Source organism: Panicum virgatum, chromosome 3N (assembly GCF_016808335.1).
Source record: "Panicum virgatum strain AP13 chromosome 3N, P.virgatum_v5, whole genome shotgun sequence".
In the NCBI taxonomy this organism is placed as follows: domain Eukaryota; kingdom Viridiplantae; phylum Streptophyta; class Magnoliopsida; order Poales; family Poaceae; genus Panicum; species Panicum virgatum.
The window spans coordinates 1522802-1543240 of record NC_053147.1 but is presented as its reverse complement, the minus strand read 5'-3'; the positions used below and the strand labels follow the sequence as shown (position 1 = coordinate 1543240).

Sequence of the window (20439 nt, the reverse complement as noted above, 5' to 3'; positions counted from 1 at the left end):
TTCGGGTTGGGTCGGGTTTTGGGTCAAAAATCACGGCCCGTGCCCGGCCCGTTGATTGTTGCGGGTCAAAAAATACGGCCCGCGCCCACCCGCCATGTAGCTCGGGTCGGGTTGTTCGGGTCGGGTGACCCATGCCCAGGTCTAGTTTGTGTTCTGGAAAAAAAAACAATGGGAAAGCGACGTGCAGTGTCAAAACAAAAACATGGTCCAAGCCTCAACAGTACGACTGGTGATGGCAAGGGGGGGAGTGAAGAATAAAGCGCAAAGGGTGGGGACTCGAGTTGACCAAAAGAACTTGGAACACGAGATGGAAAAAGCGCCAAAACCAATAGGAATGCTGGATGCCGCAGCAGCAGCTTCTGTTAGGCCGGCGGCCCACGGTTTTGGGCCATTCCGTTGGTTTCGACACGGCCCATGTGATGAGCTCGCAGATTTGCTTTGCTGGTTTGGAGTTTGGAGGAACGCAGGAGATCCCAGCAGCGGACGCAGAGCGCACTTGCCAATTAATTCCTTCCTTTGCCCCCTTTTTTTCTTGGTTTTTCTTGGAGAAGAAGAGAAGAGGGGGACAACAAAAGGGGAGGCCGCCGTCTCCAAAGCCGCTGCATTATAGCCGCATCCCTCCTCCTCCTCCTCCTCTCGGTCTGATTCGGAGCGCGATCAGCAGCAAGCCGAGATGCATTCGACGAATCTCCTGCTCGAGGAGCCCATCCGCATGGCCTCAATCCTCGAGCCATCCAAGACCGTAAGCACCACTCCTTCCTTTCAGATTTGCTGTTCAATTTACTCGGGGGCTTAGCGAACCCTAGCTTAGCGGATTCCCCCCTCAGACCTGACCCTTTTTTTTTTCCCTTTCTCACCATGGATCGTGTGAAAAAACAAACAAACAAACAAATAGAGCTTCTTCCCCGCGATGACGAAGATCGTGGGGACGCTCGGGCCCAAGTCGCGCACCGTCGACACCATCTCCGCCTGCCTCAAGGCCGGCATGTCCGGTAACCACACACGCACTGCCCCTCTCTCAATTGTGTGATTGCGTCTCAGACCCCTCCTACTCGTACAACTGACGCTGTGTTTATTTCCCCGTTTATGTTGTATAATCGTGGCGCTTGATCAGTTGCGCGGTTCGATTTCTCGTGGGGAGACGCCGCCTACCACCAGGAGACGCTCGAGAACCTCAAGCTCGCCATCAAGGCCACCAAGAAGCTATGCGCCGTGAGTCACTCTCTTGATTGCACCATCCTTACATTCCTTAACTAGTTGATGGCGTCACTATGAAACAATGTGATTTTTTTTTCTCTTTTGTGAGCAAGAGCTGACTGTCGGATCCCTTGGGCAGGTCATGCTTGATACTGTCGGCCCCGAGTTGCAGGTGGTTAACAAGAATGAAACCCCGATTTCCCTCGAGGAGAATGGCACTGTGGTTCTCACACCTCATCAGGGGCAAGAAGCCTCCTCCAGCTTGCTGCCCATCAACTTCTCCGGACTCGCCAAGGTTAACACGTGCTCATGCTGTTTTTTTCCCTGTCAGATCTATTATCCTATGCTGTATTTACTTCAATGCGATCAGCTGCAACCGCTAGTAGATCGTTCTCTGTCTAGCTACTATACGTTTTTTTAATTATTTTTTCCTTTTCTTACCATGACGTCCTTCATTTGTTCTGTTGTTTCCACAAAGAGTTGAGAAGGAAACTTTATTCCTTGCAGGCTGTGACACCAGGCGCAACAATATTTGTGGGACAATACTTGTTCACTGGCAGTGAGACTACTTCAGTTTGGTTGGAGGTAAAAATGCTTCTGGCATGCTGTACCTATGAGCAATGCGTTTTGTTGTTTCAAATGTCTTTCGAGAGGATTCAGTTTGCTGTCTGTGTTTTCTGATGCAAAAACTCTCGTCTGCCTTGTTGTAGGTTTCTGAAGTTCAAGGAGATGATGTGGTCTGTATAATCAAGAACACAGCTACATTGGCTGGGTCACTGTTCACACTGCATTGCTCCCAGATTCATATTGACTTGCCAACGCTATCTGATGAGGATAAGGACGTAAGTACTACTCTCAAGACTGTTTTATGTATCCCTGTGTAACAGTTGCTTTGATCTTCTCCTTCCAGAATTTCACATGATACAATATCAAAATTTTGGGTTGGAACTAGAACTGTTTAGTGCAGCAGCCCTGTCCTCTAGCCCATCCTAGGACTTACTGGCATGGCCCGCTTTCAGGTTATCAGAAAATGGGGTGCTCCAAACAAGATTGACTTTCTCTCTTTGTCTTACACAAGGCATGCTGAAGATGTGCGGCAGGTAACCAACTAATTACATTATGGATGCAATTTTAGATGTTACATTTGTCCTCTTTAGTCTTTACTACTTCTGCTTTTAAGCAATGCCTATTTTTTCAATGAAAATGCAGCATTGCTAAATCTGAATACAATAGCTTCAGTTTATTTGCATCCGATACAGAAGAATGTTATCAATAGTCTGTTTTTTTCCCCCTTCAACACAGGCACGGGAGTTCCTCTCAAAATTGGGTGATCTCAGCCAAACTCAGATTTTTGCCAAAATTGAGAATGTTGAGGTATTTTTCGAGATAATACTTTTACATCATTAACCAACTATAAGTTGTAATTTGTTTTACCATATATATCCGCTCCATATTGCTTTGCAGGGCTTGAACCATTTTGATGAAATACTGGAAGAGGCAGATGGTATCATTCTGTCAAGAGGAAACATCGGAATTGATCTTCCACCTGAGAAGGTTGGCTACCTCAACCAAAATTTTAGCATTCCAGAAGACTTCAATTTAGGCAAATGCTAGTATTCGGGTGAAGATTAGTATTGAGTTTCATGCACCACCTGGTAAAGCCTTGGAGGCAGTTTGGCCAATAATACACCCTCCCACATCTGGGCTCCGAACCTGCTGAGTTTCACACCTATCTGTTTACCCAGAATCCAAACCTGTTGAGTAAAGATAGAGAACTAATATGAACTTTGAACATTTTAACTCATGATTCCTTTTATCTAGTTTTAAGATGCAATAATTGTCCCTGTTTTACTAAGTTATTTTTAGTCTTTTGATCTTTACCTATCCAATTATCCATATTGCAGGTCAATAATTGTCCCTGTTTTACTAAGTTTTCTTTAGTCTTTTTATCTTTACCTATCCAATTCTCCATGTTGCAGGTCTTTTTGTTTCAAAAGTCCGCTCTGCACAAGTGCAACATGGCTGGAAAGCCTGCTGTTGTCACTCGTGTTGTTGACAGTATGACTGACAACCTCAGGCCTACTCGGGCGGAGGCAACCGATGTGGCAAATGCAGTACTTGATGGTAAGTTGTCGACAGTTGTACTTGCTTTCCAAAATTCCTGGGTAGACTCAAGATTTTCTTAGCTTGAAATACAGCTGGCCTTTAGTGCACTCAGAAAGGGCAGTTCAAATGTTCAATGACAAAGCACAATTGTTTTTACTGCAGGGAGTGATGCCATTCTCCTTGGTGCTGAGACTCTCCGTGGTTTATATCCAGTTGAGACTATTTCAACAGTGGGCAGAATTTGTGCTGAGGTGAAATTTCTGTTGAGCTATATATATGTTTTCTAGATCAAGGCTTGCATTTCAATGTGAATTTGATGCCTGCTTTTTTGTTGCTCTTCACTTGACTTGTCATCATCGATGTAGTTATACATGTTTGCCAATTGTTTTACAGGCTGAGAAAGTATTCAACCAAGATTTATACTACAAGCGAACTGTGAAATATGTTGGGGAACCGATGACACACTTGGAGTCCATTGCTTCCTCAGCGGTAAGATCTACGTGCTCTCAGATACCAGCCGTTGTTTAATTTTGCACAGGAAAATTCCTGTCTTTTGATGATTCAGCACTGTCACAAATTTCTTGTTTAACACAGCTTTTTAGTCTAAAATAGTTCCATCACTATTTTCTAGGTGCGAGCTGCTATCAAAGTTAAGGCATCTGTGATCATTTGCTTCACCTCTTCTGGACGAGCTGCAAGGTAGATAGAATTGAACATTGCTTTTTCATGGCTGCAGTTCCGTGTGACTCAGTCTCATGTATATCTGCATGCTCTGCAGGCTCATTGCGAAGTACAGGCCCAGCATGCCTGTTCTTTCTGTTGTCATTCCTCGTCTAAAGACAAACCAACTGAAGTGGAGTTTCACCGGTGCTTTTGAGGTACATGAACAATCATGTTTGTGCTATTTGGTTTGAGATGTTTCCTATTTATGCAATGTGGGCATTGACTCATTATTATTAGCATGCTGCGAATGGTAACATTGGTGTTGTGAAGTCTCTTGTTGACATTGAACATGTAACCATACAACACTGTCTAAATCAATATAGGGAAGCAGTATGTCAATATGTGCATGTGAGGCATTGACCCATTGACTATTAAACTTGTGATCTGCCACACAGGGCAACATCCTTGTTATCTCATGCAGAGTTGTTATGAACTCTGGAAGATATTGGTTCCCCCCCCCCCCCCCCCCAATTACTCTGTTCGATTGTGATTCTAGTAGGATTGTGCTCAATACTTGTGCTGAATTGCATCTGTGGTTTATTTCGTTCTTTAAGGCACTTTTTATCTGAAGCAATAATTAAGAGCCATGACTCTTTTGTTTGAGAAGAAAGGCATGTCGTGATTTTTGGCATCAAACAACTCATTTTGGTTTCTTGCAGGCAAGACAATCACTTATAGTTAGAGGCCTCTTTCCGATGCTTGCTGATCCACGGCATCCTGTAAGTTAACATTTCCTCTGTTCCTTTTGTTAGTTGAAGAATTGAAGTATATAGTGTATGCAACACATACTGGTTGGATTTGCTCACTTACAATACTCATGAACCCTTATCACATTGTCACTGGGGAGGGAGGGATCCTACGGATTTCTAGCACACGCCTATTGCTATTGCGTGTATTCTTCAAGGAGTTGTGTTTTTTCCCAATTCATCTATGGTACATTGGTTATAAGATGTCCGATGAAAGTTTGATGCTTTCTGGAGACTAGTGTGAGGCTTATGAGAATATATAACATTTTATATGTTATACTTAATACAGTTTGAAGGCAAGAATACTAGAATGCTTGAAGGCAAGAACACTAGAATGCAGTTCGCTAGTCCAGTTCTAAACCGTTTGCATGGTCTGATAGCATGGTGAATCAATACAATACATGTTTCCAATTTAGAAATTTCTCTGCTGATTTTATTGGACCTGTAGTAGCTTATGGGAAAAGGCAGGTAAACTATGGCTTGAAGTGGTGATCCCACTTAGCTTGTGCGTGTAGCTTATGGCTCTGCAGAAATGATTTTGTTGGTAACTATTTGTTGTTGTGGGCTTATTTTTGACCCCGCCATTGTCATGTTGGTGGTCATTTTCCGTGTTGGTGTCATTTTTTGTGTTGTTTTTGTTGTACTTCACTTCTCTATTAATACATAGAATGGCAGTTAACCTACTGACTTATATTAAAAAAAGTCTGTCTCCTAAGGGTTTTGTTTTTCATGTTTTCGTGTATTTCCATTGTGTGGTGCAGATCAATTGATAACTCCTGACCGAACTAATGAGTGATTGACTGATTATGTGGTGGCTTGTTATAATCAATATTCATTTTGTCTTTCAGGCTGAATCTACCAGCGCTACAAATGAGTCAGTTCTGAAGGTTGCTCTTGACCACGGCAAAGCCTCTGGTGTGATCAAGTCTCATGACCGTGTAGTTGTTTGCCAGAAAGTGGGAGATTCATCAGTTGTGAAGATCATTGAGTTGGATGACTAGACGCATGTTCACTACTAGGACATTTTGCCGATTTTAGCTGAGGCCAAAACTTGCTGTCTGTATAATCATATAGCTTTGCAGAATGAGCAGTTTTTCCTATGGTGTCATCATAGGATTTGCTTTGCAGTTTAAAACTCCTACGGCGCAGTTTGGAAGTTGTCAGATTATACCACCTAAATGGGCAGATGGAACAATGAAATCATGCTTTACCCCTTCTATTGTTTGACCTGAGCCTGTTTTCCCTTCACACGCTCACTTTGCTGCTCGCGTCACACCTGGTTTTGTTCAATTTAACACTGAGAGGTTATCGGTCAGTGTTCAAAAGTTTAGACGAACGAAACAGTACTGTTTCTTATACTCGCATGAAATAGACCATTCTGTCAGTGTCCAAAAGTTTAGGCGAAAGCAGCCTTTTTTCTCAATAGTACGTAGGATCTTGATAAGATTGTACCAGTGTATGGACTCGTGGACAGTGATTCAGCAAGATAAAATTCACAATAAACACGCAACTTACTCTTTATATTCGAAATTATACAAATTCTTTTTGCTTCTTGATCATTTAAATGCGTTGCCTCACACTTCAATTCAGTCTTTACAATGTTTATTACACAACAATATCTGAAACTCCACATATCCTTTTAACTTGCTATACTAGTGCCATTATCAGGCGCTATGGAAAGAATAGTGTAAAGAAAATACAATTTGTACAAGAAAATAACCAGTACAGCCTTGTGGTTGGCAAGACACTTTCTCATTCTTCTGTGCCCAGGGCAGCTTAATGAACAAATTTTACTCCAAAAGCTTCTGATGCTTCCATCAGATTAGGTCACTAGTTTGACAGGTTAATCAGTATGATGGGCAATTGTTGCTGCGCTGTTCCTTGACGATAGGAGTGTGTGACAGCTGGGGAGGATAAGAAGATATCCGATTTGCCCAGAAATTTGCAACTTTAATAAAATAGTGATCTCCATTCCACATGATCAACTTCATTCCTACATGAAAGCAATGGAAGTAATTAGTGGAGCTGTTGAAAGGAGAATCAGACAGCCGAAAACTTTCATTCTGGTAGTAGTTGAAATGCAGCGCAGAAGTTTTACCTGGTACAGCACTGGGTGGCAGGAGGCTTAGTCTACATGTCATCTCGTTGGTGGGAAGAAAATTTTGTAGACTGGGCAATTCAAGTTCTTTAATATTGTTGATGGACTCCATAAGTGCTTTAGCCACAGATGCATCTAAGCGATTACTGTCAATGACCCTTTTAAGAGCCGTTTCTAAACAACTAGTCCAAGCATCACTGCATCTGTCCAAACAAGCCATTATTTTACTCAACATTCCAGGATCTGCAAGAACCCAGGGCTTGAAACACTGCAAGGATAAATATAAAATCTGTGCAACTCTATATATCTCCCCAAGAGCAATAAAGTAGTCACCACCTGTAAAGCCAACATAGCTGACAGTTTATAGTTGACTACCAGATGTGAAGACAAAATGATCATCCAAAAACGAATGTTTAAGCTTTGCTGGTCATGGCAAATATTAGTACCTTCAGAAATCACTTGGTCGCAGACATTTGCATGACAGGATTCTTGCCAAAGTGCTGCACCATGCTGCAATTCATGGGCACTGGGCAGAAGCATACGGTACCATGCACCAACATAATCACGTTGTTCCTCTTTGGATGCTAGTTCCAATGTATGAAGGGTGGAAACACTATGCTTGTAAAGTTCAATTGCCACACTAGTGTCTTTCATTGCCTGTAATTAGGTATCACACAGAAAATGTCAGTCAATATATTATTTATTTTCCCTAATCAAAAGCACATCATCAGTCCAACATCATATGAAAAAGAAGCAGAAGGGAAATCGCAAGATTGACTGCACACCCTGCATCTTGTAAACAACAAAAATTCACTCAAGAGAATTTTCAAGTCAGTTTCCTAAAAGGGATTACTGATGATAATAATAAACAGCAACATCAAAACAAAATCATGACACCAAACTGAGAAGAAGAAAGGTGATTAAAAAAAGTGAAATTATCTTGAGTAAATTGAGCCAGTAAAAACTAGAAAGTGAATTTATCTTGAGTAAATTGAGACAATAAAAACTAAAATGTGAAGAGAGAGCAATTTACAAGAAGGAAAAAATTTTATGTGTTTTTTGTACTGCCAACAGTGGGGGAAGTTCCTATTACTGTATTACAACATATTGATAATGAGCAGGAACTTAGACACTTAGGTTAGGTAACATAGATGATGATACGTACCAGTGCTATCTTTTCTGCTAAACAATACTCTTGCTGAAAATCCTTCAGTTGTTCCTCTTTGATACAGTTAATCAGTTCTGTGATACATACATCCCTTAAAGGATGTTCCTCTGCGCAGAAGCCATTGGGCAGAGAAGAATCTTTTAGTTTATCATATATTTCCTGGAGATTGAGGAAAATGAATTAAAGATAATGATTTGAAGTCTTTATGTTGATGCACATTAACACAAGAATACACAAACAAGTTATGTTCAATACAATCACAAGACAAATCTCATTTATAACAACAGATAATCAGAATTCAGAACACACCTGAATCTCCCTTCCAATTGCTGTTGCTTTCCTGTTTCCATCAGAGGGTGTAGAAACCTTCTGTGCTTCCTGAATGCATATCCTTAGTTACTAAAGTACAAAGCAACAAAGTGTATCAATAACGCTCTTTATAAATTTATTGAGTAATCACCAACCTTAAGATCCTTCACATGCTGGGACATTATTGTCAAGGACTCTTCTCTCAGCGTATGGTACAATTCAATCAGATTGCAATCACCTGTTGATCCACTGGAATGGCTTTCATCTGTTTTAAATGAAGAGTTCTGATCACTGATTATTAGTGTACATCAAAAGAAAAATAAAATAAAATTGGGTCAGTGAATAACTTAAATAGAATGAATGCTCACCATATCATTATTAGAAAACAAATCAGATGAACTCTGCAAACTTTCTGCAGAGCTCTGCGCAATGTGAATAGTGTCAGCCGATTCCCTTTCTTTGTACAGGTTGAGTATGGCTGAATTATTAGCTGGAGAGCAACTGGAAGCCTTTACACATTCTCCTGTGGACTCATGAGTCCCAATATTATCAGTAGTTTGACAAACATGGTTCAATTTTTCATCACGACTGGCAAACGATGACCAGTCTTCCTCATCATTACTCACTGATTTTGTTACATCCTGAAAGATACGAAAACATTGGGATCAACCAATGGAAAAGGACCAATAGCAAGATTAAGAGAAAGAACAAAGTCTATAAACAACTGCAAGGATGGGAGTGGTCCTTTTTTAGTACAAAATACCATTGACACTGAGTTGCTATTATACTCATGACTACCATTTGTCTGAATGGTGTTCCAGACTTTCGCTCAGAGCTTCACACTCGAACATTCACGGATTCACCTCTGCTGTATATACAAATGGGTAAACTAGACCCTGCTTCTGAAGTAACAAAATTAGCTCAGGGATTTTCTGAAGTAGGCCTGCTTCTAGCTTAAAATTTGCAAGCATGTAAAGAATAATAATCCTTGTCTGTTATCCCAACAACCAGGTTGCTCATATAGCCCAGTAGCATCGCCCTTCATTTTAGACCATACTTATTCAAGTTTGCATTCTGTTAAGTATAACCATATATGCACATCATGTTTGGAACAATCATTTATATCATATTCGGGCAATTCAAATGTTCCTTTTGGAGTGTCGATGTCATTATACAGTCCTCCCAACTCCAAACATCTCAGGGATCTCCGACAAATTGGCAAAGAGCCAAAGACGGCTACATCCATCACGGAAGGAGGAGATGCATCAGAGTGTGCCAACTCACCTCAATATTTCGAATCCCATCCCCAGGCGCTCGTCCGCCTCCATCCTGATCGGCAGGTTCCGCCGTCGCCGCCGTGAATTCCCAATCATCGTCTCCGAACCCTTCGCCATCCTCTTGCGGACCCGCATCCGCAGCGACGGAGGCGGGGGGAGGCTGAGATCCGTAGAGGCCGGCGATGAGGTCCTTGAGATCCGCTGGCCTCGATCCGTCGGTGGTGAAGGACGCGGCGCGCTGGTGCGCTGTGGCCGCCGGCGGCGGCGGCGGCGGCTCGGCCGGTCCTTCCTCCTCCCGCCCATCCTCCTGGTCGTCGTCGGCGCCGAACAGGGAGAGAGGAAGCGGGCCCCGCGACTTCTCCCAGGAGGAGGGAGCGGCGGCGGACGTGGCCGTCGGAGGGGTGGGCGGGGCGGAGGCGTCCGCGTTGGATCCGAGCGGACTCGCCACGAAATCGCCCCAGTCGTCGTCGAAGGCCGCGAAGGCGGCCGGCCGGGGATCGGCGAGGGGCGGCTGCGACGCGGGCGCAGAGGCGAAGGCGAAGTCGCCGAAATCGAAGTCGTCGTCGAGGAAGGGCGCAGGGGGCGGCGGGAACGCGACGGCGTCCATGGCGCAGGGGAGCGCGCGGGCGTGGGGCGGCGGCTGGAAAGGGAGGGAATAATGCAATGCAACCCGTCGATGTGCGGGCGGCAAAGTGCATATTTTTTTATCACATCAAGTTCTTATGCTAAAGTTTATGTAGGAATTGTACGCATTTTTTAGTAGTGGGTAATGGATTTCTTAAAAAAAATAGTGAGAACGCAATTTGTTTAAGAACAAAGTTTAGCACGTTGTATAATGTAATGCAGTTTTATTCATACTTATCCCGCAGTTCCAAGTCTGCACCGAATGCTTGCATGGTATGTCTCGGATGTGCGATTGACCCTTTTCCACATTTTGGGAGTCTAAGGCCTTGTTTAGATTTTTACTCATATATCCGGTAAACGCAAAAAAATGTCACATCAAATATTTTGACACATGTATGGAGTACTAAATGAAGTCTATTTATAAAACTTTTTGCATAGATGAACTGTAAATTGCGAGACGAATCTAATAAGCCTACTTAATTCAGGATTTGCAACAGTGGTGCTACAGTAACCATCTTTTAATTATAAATTAATTAGCATCATTAGATTCGTCGCGATTTACAACCCATCTGTGAAAAAAAATTTGTAAATAAACTTCATTTAGTACTTCAAATTAGTAAGATTCCATCGCAAAAAATTTTTGCGTTGAAACTAAACACGGCCTAAATGAAATGAAACTGCGGGACAAGTTTCAGGACCTAAAGTATAATTTACTCTTGAAGAAATCTATAACACTGAACATTTCATCGATGTATGGACCCATGTATCGACTCCGCATAGCTTTAGCTCAAAAGCCAATACTCCTTCCAGTCTAAAAAAAAAGAGCCATGTTTAGACATCAGTATGTTCCTGAATGCTGCTTGGATTGGTAATGTATACTATAGATTATAAAACATTGACACATCATAGCAAAATTGTATGATATAAAACTACCTTTTGGGACTAAATCTCCGAATCATTTTTAAATTTTTAATCTCAATGTACACAAAAACAGTTAATTATCAAAGTATTAAAAAAGTTGACTTCACCCAACCTAAAACGCCACTCTCTTTTGATCCTCTGTCATCGACGAGAGTACTTGCAACAGTGGAAGTATATTATTGTGTATACAGTACATCATTTTCAAAGATGAATGCTTATACTTGACCAGCAGTGGAAGTAACAGCATGTAAGCACATAAAAATATAAATAAAAAGCATCAAATCAACAACGACATTGTAACTTTTGGAGTGACATCTAAGGTTAGCAGGACCTTTTTGTGAGGCTAGAATACAACATCATATTGTCCTTCAGAAAAGGGGCGGTGAAAACTCACAAAAGGAAGAAAAAAGGTATCAGGAATACCAAAAGGAGGCCGAAGTATTATGACAAAGTAAATGAAACAGAAAAATAATGTACATGTTGCTATTTTAGTGTCTATTGTCCAGCGAGCTTCATGACCTCTGATGGACCTTCTAGCTTTGGCACTTCTGACGGGCCTTCTAGTTTTCTCAAACCATCTTCACAATAGTTACTAATGTCAAAGTTCGTAACGGCATGAACACCACGAAGCTCAATTGCTGCTATGTCATAAGCTTCTGCTGCCTCTTCTTCAGTTTCTGCAATCAATGGCCAATTTTAATTAAGGATAACTGCACATCAAATATAAATCAAAGGTAGATTTCTAGTTGACAGAAACAAGCTTCTAGTCCCTAGTGACTATCATTAAGAAAAGCCTTGGAAGTTCGACAAGGTTTATACTCACCGAAAGTCCCGAGGTAAATGTCTTTGGTATCTCTACTCTCACCAATCCTACCAATTCGTGCTTGCCATTTACCATCTTTTCTTCTGTTGGTTAAAAAAAGTGATTAGAGAAAGTCGCAACAGACAATTCAAACTTTCCTAGTTAACCACAACATTCTTTTTTCATTCCATCCAAAGGAAACCAAACTTTCTTGGTTAACCACAACATATTCTTTTCATTCCATTCGAAGGGAACAAACGGCTATAAATTCATTTAGCAAAGAAGGTACAGCACCTTGTTACACCCCGGTATGATGAAGTACCTCTTGAGAAACAACTGCTTTGCCTATAACAATAAACCATGACAGTAAAAAAAAACGATCACAGCATATAAGTAACTACATATAAGATTTTAAATGTACCACTGACCTCCTTATGTAGGCTACAAATTCATCTTGAGACATGGTCTTCATAATCTCGATTTCTTTCTCATAGTCATTAATCTGATAGCAAATAGAAGCTATTAATGCAATTTACTTTCGCTGTTCTTGGACAAGATACGCTATTTCCTAAACATATCAGTATGCACTAAGAAACATTCAATTCTTACATTGAAGTTCAGTTTGGTGTTTGGACCTGTGCCCCAATATTTAAGGGCTGCCAAATCATGTGCCCTTGCAGCCTGCTCTTCAGTAACATAGCTGCCTGCAATGCCAGAAAAGAAGTCAAAACTTGAGCAGTTTTGTGTTCCAAATGAGCCCCTTCCATGAGTAGCACTGCTCACCTAGGTAGACTGAACACCACAACAGCAGCCAAGAGTAGAAACCAGGTTCCATGCACAATTAAAAGAAGGATCAGCTTAAGAAGACTAGAAAATTAAGGATGTGACTGGACATGTAAGCTATTAGGAGAATGACTCTTCATCCGGCGCATACATTGGCATAAGCTGATATCACGAATCCTAATGCATTTCAAGGCATCAAATTTAACTTGTAATGTAACCTATTTACACCTTATGATGGTGCTTAACATTTCTGATAGAAAAGCATAAAGATACAGAAAACATAACTTTGAGCACAATACATGTACCTCATAAATCACAATTTTGGTGGTGCTAGAACATCGTTCATCCATTCATTAATAGAAGATGGATGGCGCACCTGATGCACCCATCCATAGGTGCTAACTCTGTTAACCGAATAATACTAACCTATCCTCATGATGTATCCCCCTTTACAGGTTGAATTAGGATAGAGCATACTAGGTGACTTGCTGAACCTTAGTTGTTGTATCGAAGATGCAATTAATACACCATGAAAGAGGCCAGTAACAGGGTGTATTTGACTGATTAGCTACTCTGCTGGAAAGAAAAAAGCAAAAAGAAATGTAATCTGGATATCTGATCCTACTGTTTAGTACACATGCCACTGTTTACCAGAGGAAATGCACATGGCATTGAGCCATTGACAGACCAAATTAAACTGCAGTGCTGATTTCATCTCAAATATAGAAGAACTATGGTCGAAACATCCTGAAGATTTTACAGTGAGCTAGAGCCCGTAGTTGAGGTTGGTAGCGTGCATACCATGCTTGCCCTTGCGCTTGCGGCCCTCGACCTGGCTGGTGTTGTCCCAGAGGTGCGCCTCGTACTTGCCGCTCCACTTCAGCCTGCGGCCAAAGCAGCAGCGAACAACCTATCAATCCAAAGCACAAGGAGAGGCACCAGGACGGGCAGCGCGCCCGCAGCTCTCTGTTCCCCAGAGCTGCCAGTCCGCACCTTGTGACGCCGTGGAACCGCGACGACCGCGGCGCGGCGTACTTGCGCATGGCCTCCGCTACCAGCTTCCCTCCGCTTGCGCCGGCGCTAGCGCCTCCATCCGGCTTCGTCTCTTCGCCACCGCCGACGACAGCGAGCTGCTTGTCGAGTGCGGCGATCTCACCGCCCGGACCCGCCACGGCCGCCGCGGCGGGGGGTTCGCCGGAGGCGGCGGGCGGGCCGGGGGCGTCGCCGTGCCACCCCTCCTGCGGGGGAGAAGGGGTGGGGCCCGCGGGCGATTGGGGCTGGACGGTGGCCATCGCCGCGTGTCGGTCACGCCGGGTTTCGCGAATCTTCAAGTGCTCGCGTGACAAACCCTAGCAGAGGAGGTGGAGGCGGGCGGAGAGGTCGACGCCTCGACGGGTGAGCTGAGCTGAGCACAGAGTACTCATGCCCATAATTACTCCCTCCTTCCCTGTTTATAAGGCATACACGTATATCAAGATTCAAACCTTGTCATCTTTGACCAATAATTTGACTATTAAATTTTTATTTTTATAATGCAAATTTCATATGATTGGATTCATAATCAAATATATTTTACAATGATTATAAGTTTATAATCAAAAGTGATATAATATATGATAAATAAATGGTCAAAGTGTTGTTTAGAAGACCGTGTCATGTTCCATCATGCCTTATAAACGGGGAAGGAGGGAGTAATCGAGAACTAATAACCGAATCGAAATAATCGAAACTAAAACTGGAATAACCAAAATTGAAAAAATATCGATTGGTTCCAGAAATTATGAAACCAAAATAACTGAAAATTTTTTGGTTCTTACTCTTGTTGACCGAACTAATCGAAAGAACCCAATTACATAAAATCTTGCATTTGTAAATGTATATTTAGTTTATATGTGACGTGTCATATTGCTATGTATTTCTTCTATTATATCATTATTGTTTCTTTCTCAATTATTATTCTCTAAAATAGAGGAAGTATTATTTAAATTTGCTATTGAACATGTATGTTTTTCTTGTTATCTTAGCTTCTGCTAACAAATTTCGGTTAGTTCGGTTAGAACTGAAATCAAACCAAAATAACCGAAGACCCAAATACTTGGTTCCTGAAATTTCTTAGAACCGACGGTTTCTATTTTTTAGGAACCGGTTTTTTTAAAAAACGACTCATTTGCGTCTGTATGCCTGATCCAGCTGACAATCTGGCCCCACATGTAAGAGACACATTGTCCCTACCATCCATCCAGAGCGGAGATGCACTGCACTTCCATACTGTTGCTACTTTTACTTTTTTTTATGACTCCACCATATCATTACAATTATAATTTTCACTCCAAAGTATTGTTTTCCGAATCACATTTTCTTTCTTGTTAGACGATGTCTTGTTTCTTTTCAGGAAACAAGAAGACAACATTTTTCTTTATCTCGTGAATGCAAATCAGATATGAAACTTCCAAGAAACCTATACAAATTTAAAGTGTGACTTGGTGAGTGGACTATCGAAATCCAAGAAATAAAGTTGGAAAGCATACACTGCAAGATTGCTTGTTGGTGACTTGTCGAATCTCTTTTGAACTTGACCAGGCAGGCAAATCAGCGACTGTCGGGATAGCAGAGATTTAGTTTTCTTTTCACAAGTTATCCTGAAACTGCAGTTGCTTGAAGAGGAGCAGAAACTCAAATCTAGAGCTCAAGTGATACCTATTGCAGTAACTGTATTATATTACTCTAAAATGTGAAAGCTACACTGGCATAAAAAGCTATTTGAAACTTCGGCTATGTATGAACTTTGGCTCCAAGGTTGGCCAACACACAACATTGTAAAGAGCTTATAACAACTATATTTTGTCCCAGTTGCTAAAAAAATACATGATCCACACTTCAACAGAAATTGAAATTCCAATCTTATAGTACAAGGTTGGTCATCATGGCCACGGATCTTGAGAAACAACTCTAATTCCGGTAAAGTACCCTACTCATTCTTACGTTTGAACATCCTAACCAGATGACGAATCAAGGACACCAGCCACTGCCAGAAAACAACGAGGAAGTTTGCCTTCTTTGGTTTCACTTCAGGCCTTGGCCCAAAGAGACCCTTGTAGAGCTCCTTCTGCTTTTGGTACAGAGCTTTGTCTTGTTCCGCGAGCAACCGGAGCTCCCGATGGATCTCCTTGTCTTCTGGGGAGTACTTCTTCGCTTTCAGGAAATCCTCCCTGGCTGATTCTGTCTGGCCAAGTTCAGATTTAGCTTTTCCTCGCCTGAACAGTGCTTTCACATTACTTTCGTCCTCTGACAAGACCTGAAGAATAAGAATATGAAAAGGATCAGCCATCAAGTCAGTAATTTTCCAGAGAAAGCAGGGTGGTTTTTCAGGAATTGTTCAATTGATCAATCAGCATAAATTAGCACTTATTTTAAAAAAGAAAAGGCTGATAAAGGTGCAAAATCAGCTGCTTCTTAAGTCTACCAAAAAATCAGCTGTTTCTTAACTCTACCCAAAAAAATCAGCTGCTTGATAACCATAATGCAGAACCTTGCATGTTCATATCTGAATTCATTTAGGCCACATGAGCTTAGTTGCTACAGGTCTTTAACATCATTTTAAAATAGACATTTTACTGTCTGAACATAAAATCATGTATAGCTTATGTGAGGGTCTATGCAAACTACAAAAACACACTCATGAATGTAAATCATGCATTGACAACTGAGTGTACTAATGAGCATAGTAGGATACATACAATGCTACACTGTACAATAGCTTCATCGAATCTATTTAGTTTGATAAGACACGCAGCCATATTGAGATGACATGGATTTTTCACAGCCAAGGCCATGTCTCTGTACTTCCCAAACAATTGAAACATGAAATCGTCTCCCATGTACGCAATTGCCTGTAAAAGGGAACAATTAGAGGACTGATATCAGAATACCGCAATAACTATAAGCATGCCAAAAGTAAAGCATGCTGCTAACCATTTCATATTGCTGCATGGCCTCCTCAAGCTTCTTTTCTTTGAAATATTCATTGCCCTCAATCTTTCTCCTGTCCGCAGCTGCAATCCTCTCCTCAACTGTCATGTCACTTCTGGCTTTCCCCTGATTCACATTTTATCATGATTTGAAATTTCCCAAGTTGAAAAAAGGCAGTAATGCTATCAATACGAATAATCTCAGCCTACTCTTCAAAATAATAATGATTAGAGAACTGTGTGGGGTGGAGATGGGAGAACTTTGTTTACCTCTTTGACATCATCAAATCCAATAAGCTCAACTTCATAAACAAGGTCTGCCATTGGAGGGACATTTGGGAATGAAAAGCTTCCTTCTTTGCCATAGCCTAGCTCCCAACCAACATGCAACAATGCACGCTCCCCGCTTTTCATGTTAACAACACCAATGCCTAAACCAGACATTTCCTTTTTCTCTGTTGATGGAGTAAAAAGCTTTAGAAAGTTACTCCATAGGCAATTATCATTGATAAACTCTGCTGTACTATTGAGGGTGCCCACATTATTCTCAGGTTAGTTACCCGGTACCTGTAGGCTTGCTGAGCAAGAGCAATGCAACATAAAACGGTACAGATCAGAACTGAGTAATGCATAATTGCATATTTCACTCTTTCATCTCATAACACATTAAATCATTAATAGCAGGCATGACAAGTTATTGGCAGAATAACTGGCTATTCAGATCCTCATTAAAAGCCATCATCATTGTACTAGAAAACCATAATAGCAAAGTAAGCAGTCTGAATTCATGGAGTTGATGGATGGAATGCATGCAGCCGAGCAAAACTGGGTATAAAAAAAGTGAAGTGACTTTTTGGCACCTTTTCCAAGTACTAATTCAATTGGATGCTGCTCCTGCCACGTATCCTCAAATTTATGAGATGATCCTTGAACCCATGCTCTATAGTGCACTGAAATACGAGATTTAAAAAACAAAAGTTAATTCACTGCTGTTCTCCTTTGAAGCACTTGTCATGTTGCTAAATCAAAGTACATGTACATGCTTCCTCCCAGTAGCAAAAGGCCCCCCACCCCCACACACGCGCACACACAAAAAGGAGATCAATAGGCGTTGGTACTCAATGAACAGGGAAAGGGAAATGTGGCATGTGGGTCACTTTCTGATAAATAGAAAAATAATGGAATCTGATGTTTTGAAAATTAACAGTAGCATTAGAGCAACAAACTGAATAGGTACCGGCAATGATATTAGTACTCGATGGATGCAAAAGAGTACCAGGAAGGCATAATTAGTATGGAATATCAAGAACTCTAAGCCACCGTCCTTCCCCTAGTTTAAATGGCAACATATCTAGGCGTGTTTGTGGTGAGAAAGCAGCCTATGTCTAGATACATTGAGAATTTGTTTACATAACCCCATTTCAGTTATAAACTGTTATTTGCTTTGAAAATAAGCAAGGCCATTAGCATCTCATGATCATAATCATGGGCAAGAGAGAGAAGTTGATGAACATGTAAACTTGTAAAGTTACATATGTTCCCCCAGCCATTGTGAGAGGGAAAACAGTGCAAACAAACATAACAAGATATGATCATAAATATAACATAAGGAACTCTTGTCTACCTTCTTTCCAAAAAAAACTCTTATCTAGAAAGTACCAACTACCAACATCCCAAGCACTGGAACAATCACTTGCGCCATTACTTACCAAAGCACGTCGCGAACTTTAATGGTTTCTTGCCGTGTCCTTCTTTGATGACCTGTTTCTTGACTTTATCATGAAGGACTTCCATAGCAGAGGAAACCACGGGTGGGGCACTGCCATCCTGGGGAGGTTCAGTATGCACAAAAGACGCCTCTTCCACTGTAATCTCATTATCACTGGAGCCTGAGAAACGGAAAACAAGAATGAAGGAGAAAACAGAGATTGTAAGTAACGCCCAACCAACTCCAAGCTTCCGAATCCCAACAGAAAACCCAAATTGCTTCCAAATCTCAATCTCCTCCCCACCCCACCCCAAAAAAAAACTGAAACTGACACCAATACCCAAGCGCTGGGGCGAGGTATAGCGGAAGATTATTTACCCGCGAGCGAGTAAAGGACTCACCAGCGGTGGGATCAGAAGCGGAGGCGGCGGCTGCAGGCGCTGCATCTTCTTCAACGACCGCCATCGATGCGGGTGGCTAGCGGAAGACGGCCGGCCGGCGGATGCGGGTTGGGTAGTCAATTTACTGGCGTTCTGCAGAGTATTCAATTCATAAGGGGGTCAAATGATCATCCGTCCACAGATCCAGTTGGGTGAGCAGAGCCGGAGAAGAGGAGAAAGTAGCGAAGGCTCGAGGACAGCGAGGATCGTACGCCTTTTGGGCCCAAGGTATAAAATTGTCTGTCCATGCAGCCCGAGGCACCAAGGCCCGGCCCACAGCCCGTTTTTTTGGCCCAGTACAAGCCCAACACGGCCCGATAGTTTGTGGGCCCGGGCTGGCATGACACGGGTTAGCAGTATGTGCTTGGGCCTGACCCAGGTACGTGTGCCAACCCGGCACGGCCCGCATTGCAACGGTCGGCCCGATAAGGGCCCGACCACTCCCTCCACCCGGCCAGCCCACGACGATCCAGCTAAGCGGCCATATAATGGCCGACCCCCCCACCATTCTGAACCCTAACCCTAATCCCCTCCCCCCAGCTGTCTCTTAGCCTCTCACTCTCTGCCTCCGGTTCTGGATCTCGCCGTCTCTCCGCCTCGACCGTTCTTCCCCGACTCCGGTGAATCGATCCGCCTGTCCGCGCTCCCCCATCCCTGAGTCCATGATCCCTTCCTTCTCCCTCTCCTCTTGGTCTCGGCTCTCGCTGTCTTGTTGTGAATATGTGAGTTCGTGTTCTTGTCAGTCCCTCCGCCGCCGCTCGTCGTCCTTCTAATTCGATTGGCGTTGTGATTCGTCTTGGTGGTCATCGTCTCCGGCACCGGGCTCCGGTTGCGCAGGTACGCCCCTAACCCTAAGTTTCAATCTAAACCTTAATCCTCTTCTTCCTTGCGCAGGTCGGTAGACGATGCGTATGCGTCGTCCTCTAGTTGTGGCTTAGTGCGACGCCGGCGGCCACCCGCACTGTTGAGGAACGGTGCAGGAGATCCCACCGCGGTCGAGGTCACCATGGCCGAGGATGGTCTGGTGGCCGGCAACGACGACTTAATCACGGCTGGGCTGGCCCCGATGACAAGGACAACCTCGGTGAGGATGATGCTGCCTTGTTCGGTATTGATGCCGGACGGCCCATCAATCTGGACGATGGCGACGGCGGTGAAGGGGCGACGAGGACCACAGTCACCTCCATCTCCAACAGCACGACTCCTAGTACTTCAACTGCTGGTAAGCGCAAATCCTCTGTCTGGGCTACCTTTGATGAGGTGTATGAGGATGTCAATGGTAAGCATACTTGCACTAAAGCTAGGTGTAAAATCTGCAAGGGTACTTTGAGTGCCAGATCTACTGGTGGCACTGGCCATTTGCTTAGGCATAAAAAATCCTGTGTTGCTAAGGTTGATCAAGCTGCTAAGGTTCATGCTAGGCTTGCTTTTAATCCTGATGGTTCTGTTCAAAACTGGGAGTACAACCCTACTGTTGCTCGAACTGAGCTGTGCCGGTTAATTGCTAGACTTGATCTTCCTTTGGGTGTTGGTGAGACACAGGCCTGGGAAGAGTACATTGTTCGTGCT

The 20439-nt window shown here is 42.9% G+C and overlaps 4 protein-coding genes across 6 annotated transcripts; 1 reads left to right on the top strand and 3 right to left on the bottom strand.

Annotated features, from left to right (window-relative positions):
- Nucleotides 1-474: 474 nt before the first annotated feature.
- Nucleotides 475-5999, top strand: LOC120663561 (pyruvate kinase 1, cytosolic). Its single transcript, XM_039942422.1, has 16 exons — nt 475-742; nt 896-992; nt 1115-1212; nt 1337-1492; nt 1705-1782; nt 1908-2039; nt 2217-2297; nt 2500-2571; nt 2662-2751; nt 3177-3321; nt 3466-3554; nt 3697-3792; nt 3935-4002; nt 4082-4181; nt 4686-4745; nt 5621-5999. The coding sequence occupies exons 1-16, from the start codon at nt 674-676 to the stop codon at nt 5771-5773; spliced, it is 1584 nt and encodes a 527-aa protein (XP_039798356.1). The 5' UTR covers nt 475-673; the 3' UTR covers nt 5774-5999.
- Nucleotides 6000-6264: 265 nt separating this feature from the next.
- Nucleotides 6265-10315, bottom strand: LOC120663560. 3 transcript variants are annotated; one of them, XM_039942420.1, is made up of 9 exons: nt 9632-10231; nt 8716-8988; nt 8503-8631; nt 8348-8416; nt 8036-8197; nt 7317-7527; nt 6871-7206; nt 6587-6765; nt 6265-6522 (listed from the first exon to the last, which is right to left on the bottom strand). In XM_039942420.1, the coding sequence occupies exons 1-8, from the start codon at nt 10229-10231 to the stop codon at nt 6620-6622; spliced, it is 1926 nt and encodes a 641-aa protein (XP_039798354.1). In that variant the 3' UTR covers nt 6265-6522; nt 6587-6619. The 3 variants fall into 3 exon arrangements, 2 of the variants coding, with proteins under 2 accessions (XP_039798354.1, XP_039798353.1); XM_039942419.1 differs by having other exon boundaries at nt 6265-6765; nt 9632-10313; XR_005670537.1 differs by lacking the exon at nt 6265-6522 and having other exon boundaries at nt 6602-6765; nt 6871-7223; nt 9632-10315.
- Nucleotides 10316-11401: 1086 nt separating this feature from the next.
- On the bottom strand, nt 11402-14163 carry LOC120663562 (AP2-like ethylene-responsive transcription factor PLT2). Its single transcript, XM_039942423.1, has 8 exons — nt 13748-14163; nt 13556-13638; nt 12755-12763; nt 12581-12675; nt 12400-12473; nt 12266-12316; nt 11993-12075; nt 11402-11846 (listed from the first exon to the last, which is right to left on the bottom strand). The coding sequence occupies exons 1-8, from the start codon at nt 14044-14046 to the stop codon at nt 11665-11667; spliced, it is 876 nt and encodes a 291-aa protein (XP_039798357.1). The 5' UTR covers nt 14047-14163; the 3' UTR covers nt 11402-11664.
- Nucleotides 14164-15498: 1335 nt separating this feature from the next.
- Nucleotides 15499-19068, bottom strand: LOC120663559 (peptidyl-prolyl cis-trans isomerase FKBP42-like). Its single transcript, XM_039942418.1, has 7 exons — nt 18832-19068; nt 18432-18611; nt 17583-17672; nt 16993-17177; nt 16727-16849; nt 16492-16644; nt 15499-16049 (listed from the first exon to the last, which is right to left on the bottom strand). Exons 1-7 carry the CDS (start codon nt 18893-18895, stop codon nt 15723-15725), a joined length of 1122 nt encoding a protein of 373 aa, XP_039798352.1. The 5' UTR covers nt 18896-19068; the 3' UTR covers nt 15499-15722.
- Nucleotides 19069-20439: the final 1371 nt, after the last annotated feature.